Source organism: Aulonocara sp. 'chitande type north' Nkhata Bay, linkage group LG3, assembly GCF_057382095.1.
Source record: "Aulonocara sp. 'chitande type north' Nkhata Bay isolate Kocher_YH1m ecotype deep benthic linkage group LG3, A_spYH_male_GT1.1, whole genome shotgun sequence".
NCBI lineage: Eukaryota > Metazoa > Chordata > Actinopteri > Cichliformes > Cichlidae > Aulonocara > Aulonocara sp. 'chitande type north' Nkhata Bay.
In genome coordinates this window covers 25,527,166-25,531,415 of record NC_141346.1, presented here as the reverse complement: position 1 = coordinate 25,531,415, position 4,250 = coordinate 25,527,166, and the positions used below count along the sequence as shown (strand labels likewise).

General features: G+C 40.9%; 1 protein-coding gene across 1 annotated transcript; it reads left to right on the top strand.

The window, feature by feature from the left end:
* Window positions 1-917: 917 nt before the first annotated feature.
* On the top strand, window positions 918-2,594 carry LOC147334789 (tripartite motif-containing protein 16-like). The gene is made up of 2 exons (XM_086275165.1): window positions 918-1,386; window positions 1,459-2,594. Exons 1-2 carry the CDS (start codon window positions 918-920, stop codon window positions 2,592-2,594), a joined length of 1,605 nt encoding a protein of 534 aa, XP_086131291.1.
* The last annotated feature ends 1,656 nt before the right edge of the window (window positions 2,595-4,250 follow it).

The following is a 4,250-nucleotide window of genomic DNA, read 5'->3' as shown; positions in this document are numbered from 1 at the left end:
GTCTTACTATGATCATCCAGACAGATTCACTGGATGGCTTCAGGTTCTGAGTAGAGAGAGTCTGAGTGGACGTTGTTACTGGGAGGTGGAGTGGAGAGGGAGAGGAGTTGGTCTTGCAGTTGCATACAAAGATATTGGTTGTTGTTCAATAATAAAAATTATTCCTCAAAAATACAACTTGCCTAATAATTCTGCACTCCCTGTACATTTGGGTCTGTTGGACAAATGTTAATAAGGTTTTATTGATGTTGGTGTTCTACTTGAAACTCATCACTCATATTTTTAATATAATCTGTGATCATAACTAAGAGTAAAACTAAGTAAAATCTGGCTCTTGTGGAAACTAAGCTTGAGTGTAGTGGTGCAGTGTGAGAAAAACAAGTGAACTAAACATTTGTTTTGTTAGTTCTAATACATCTTTATGTGCAAGTTAAAACTCCAGGGGGACATAGGCATGAAAAAGGTTTAACACAATGTGTGCTTCAAACCACTCCTCTTCCTGGAATAGATCAGACTGATCACTCCTCCCCCTTCTATCTGAAAGACAGCATCTCCTCTTTGTCCATGTCTCTTCGTTCCCTCTCATTCAGTCAACTGTTTGAAGAGTTTTGTAGATTAATCTACAAAGAACGACAATAATAACACAGTTTGACAGGGTTATGAGCGTTTTAGATCAACACAGTTATTCCCAATGAGCTATTAGCCACAAAAGTGCCATACCTCAGCATGGAGTGCAGTATCTACAACAAATAAATACTTGACTTTCAGATACAGGTTAAGTAATAGAATGGGCGTAACCATCATGTGGTGACGTGTAACAGCTGACAGCCTGCATTTCCTGTTGATTAGATCAGAGCTCAGACTAGTTTCACTTGTACAAAAGACAAACCAGCACGTCTTTGTTTCTAAAAGGAGAAATGTCGCAGAAAGAAATTAGAACAGATTATGAAATAATTTCCTGTTTTAACTGTTTGGATCTACCGAAGGATCCGGTGACTATTCCCTGTGGACACAGCTACTGCATGAACTGTATTAAAACACACTTTGATGAAGAGGACACGAAGGGAATCCACAGCTGCCCTCAGTGCAGGAAGACTTTCACACCGAGGCCTGTCCTGGAGAAAAACGTCATGTTAGCAGAGTTAGCTGAGAAACTGAAGAAGACTGGACTCCAAGCTGCTCCAGCTGATCACTGCTATGCTGGACCTGAAGATGTGGCCTGTGATGTCTGCACTGGGAGGAAGCTGAAAGCCATCAAGTCCTGTTTAGTCTGTCTGAGCTCTTACTGTGAGAAACACCTCCAACCTCACTATGATGCAGCTCCATTAAAGAAACACAAGCTGGTGGCCCCCTCCAAGAAGCTCCAGGAGAACATCTGCTCTCATCATGAAGAGGTGATGAAGATTTTCTGTCGTACTGATCAGCAGAGTATCTGTTATCTCTGCACAATTGATGAACATAAAGGCCATGAAACAGTCCCAGCTGCAGCAGAAAGGACTGAGAAGCAGAAGGAGCTCGAGGTGAGACGACTAAACATCCAGCAGAGAATCCAGGAGCGAGAGAAAGATGTGAAGCTGCTTCAACAGGAGGTGGAGGCCATCAATGGCTCTGCTGATAAAGCAGTGGAGGACAGTGAGAAGATGTTCACTGAGCTGATCCGTCTCCTCCAGAAAAGAAGCTCTGATGTGAAGCAGCAGGTCAGATCCCAGCAGGAAACTGAAGTGAGTCGAGTCAAAGAGCTTCAGGAGAAGCTGGAGCAGGAGATCGCTGAGCTGAAGAGGAAAGACGGCGAGCTGGAGCAGCTCTCACACACAGAGGATCACAACCAGTTTCTACACAACTACCCCTCACTGTCAGCACTCAGTGAGTCTACACACTCATCCAGCATCAGTATTCGTCCTCTGAGCTACTTTGAGGATGTGACAGCAGCTGTGTCAGAGACCAGAGATAAACTACAGGACATTCTGAGAGAGGAATGGACAAACATCTCACTGACACTCACTGAAGAGGATGTTTTACTGTCACCAGCAGAGCCAAAGACCAGAGCTGGATTCTTAAAATATTCACATGAAATCACACTGGATCCAAACACAGCAAACACACATCTGTTATTATCTGAGGGGAACAGAAAAGTAACAATAATGAGACAAAAACAGTCTTATTCTGATCATCCAAACAGATTCACTGGATGGCTTCAGGTCCTGAGTAGAGAGAGTCTGAGTGGACGTTGTTACTGGGAGGTGGAGTGGAGAGGGAGAGGAGTTGGTCTTGCAGTTGCATACAAAGATATTGACAGAAAAGGGAGCTTAGATGAATGTAAATTTGGATTCAATGACAAATCTTGGTCTTTACGTTATGATTCAAATGGTTTTCAGTTTTGGCACAATGAAGTCCAAACTGTCCTCTCAGGTCCTCGGTCCTCCAGAGTAGGAGTGTACCTGGATCACAGAGCAGGTATTCTGTCTTTCTACAGCGTCTCTGAAACCATGACTCTCCTCCACAGAGTCCAGACCACATTCACTCAGCCGCTCTATGCTGGACTTCGGTTCTTTTATTATGACAATGACACCGCAGAGTTCATTAAACTGAAATAGACGGAAATTATTGAAGGACAGATGGTTAACACAGGTTTTTTTTAGTTCTTTAGTTACCACTATCTTTGGTCAACATTGTTGTTACTCAGAGGTTATTGATGTGCTGTTTCTTCATCTCTCAGTAAAACTTTATGGGTCCTACTTTGACATGTTATTGTTTGTTTTCTAGTTAATGATTTGTTTTGTTTTAATGAAGAAATCTTTAATTACATTTACATGTATCTGTTCAACTCAGGAAAAGTGCCATTCACTGAACAGAAAAAAAACTTTTAAACTTTTTAAACTCTTTCAAATATATGTACTTCATAAGGGATCGATCTGATTAGCAATTTAACGTAAAAGTTTGTTATATCTTATAAACTACACAAGCTGTTATGTTTATAGCTAATATAGCTTTTAAAGTATATGCATTACCATGTTTTAATTTAGAGGAATTATTCATTTGCTTGTCTTTTTGGTGTTTGTGTGCTTTTCTCTTGTTGGTTTTTAAAAAAATTTGAAAGAGCAAAAGAACACTGAAATATGTGTAACACTGTACAACCAAGTAATGGCCCTCTATCAGCTTTGTGTGGATTCAAATTACACATAGTGTGAAATTCCCCAGTGAAATGTAGAAAATCCTGACTTTGTGTACCTCGACACCAATCAGTAGATACATGTATGGGATCCGTCTGATGAAAGCAGACTGATATCATAGGGAGGACAAATACATGTGCAGAAATTAACCAACAGATTCAATATTGTGCGTATTTCTTGAAATAATGTAAGATTGTGTTAATGAGTGCAAAACTGACAGATCTGAAAATGAAGTCATTTTAAATTTGAGTCTGTTGGACAAATGTTAACAAGGTTATATTGATGCTGGTGTGGTACATATAACTCATCACTCATATTGTTATATTGTGTGTGGTTAATGTATTAAAAAGGTTAAACACTGGTAACTCCTCTTTGTCCACGTCTCCTCGTTCCCTCCCATTCCGGTCAGACTAGTTTCACTTCTATAAAAAACAAACCCACACGTCACTGCTACTAAGAAGAGAAATGGCACAGAACGAAGCTTAAACAGGTGATGAAATAATTTCTTGTTTCAGCTGTTTCGATCTACTGATCACAGCCTGTACACTAAGAAAAGCTACTTCAGCTCTCAGTATAAATTATTGTGAGCTGTGACTTTTTTCAAGACTGTTAGGAAATATACTCTAAAACACTTCTTCAGTAAAGACTCAGAGAAGAGAAACACACAGAACTTCTTGCTAGCAAGGGCAGTCTCCAGAACTGAGACTCGCACTGAGAAACTGCCCCGGTCTTTATTTATACTTCAGTGGGTGCTTGTTCCTTACATTGAAATGTGGTGGTGGTGGTGGTGGTGGTGGTGGTGGTGGTGTGTGTGTGTGTGTGTGTGTGTGTGTGTGTGTGTGTGTGTGTGTGTGTGTGAGGGTGTCCCCATAAACGACTTCCCTTAACCTGCTGGTCTGGAAAATCCAACAGTTCATCTATATGTAAAAAAGCACTTGGACTAAAACTGACATAGCTACGTTAATCCTACCGTAAAAGAATAAGACAAGGTACGACCTCTCTCATGCTCCTAGGATGTGGGGGTGAACACCCTAGAATGTTACAGACCTCCTAGGATGAGACATTCTTTCAATATGCCAC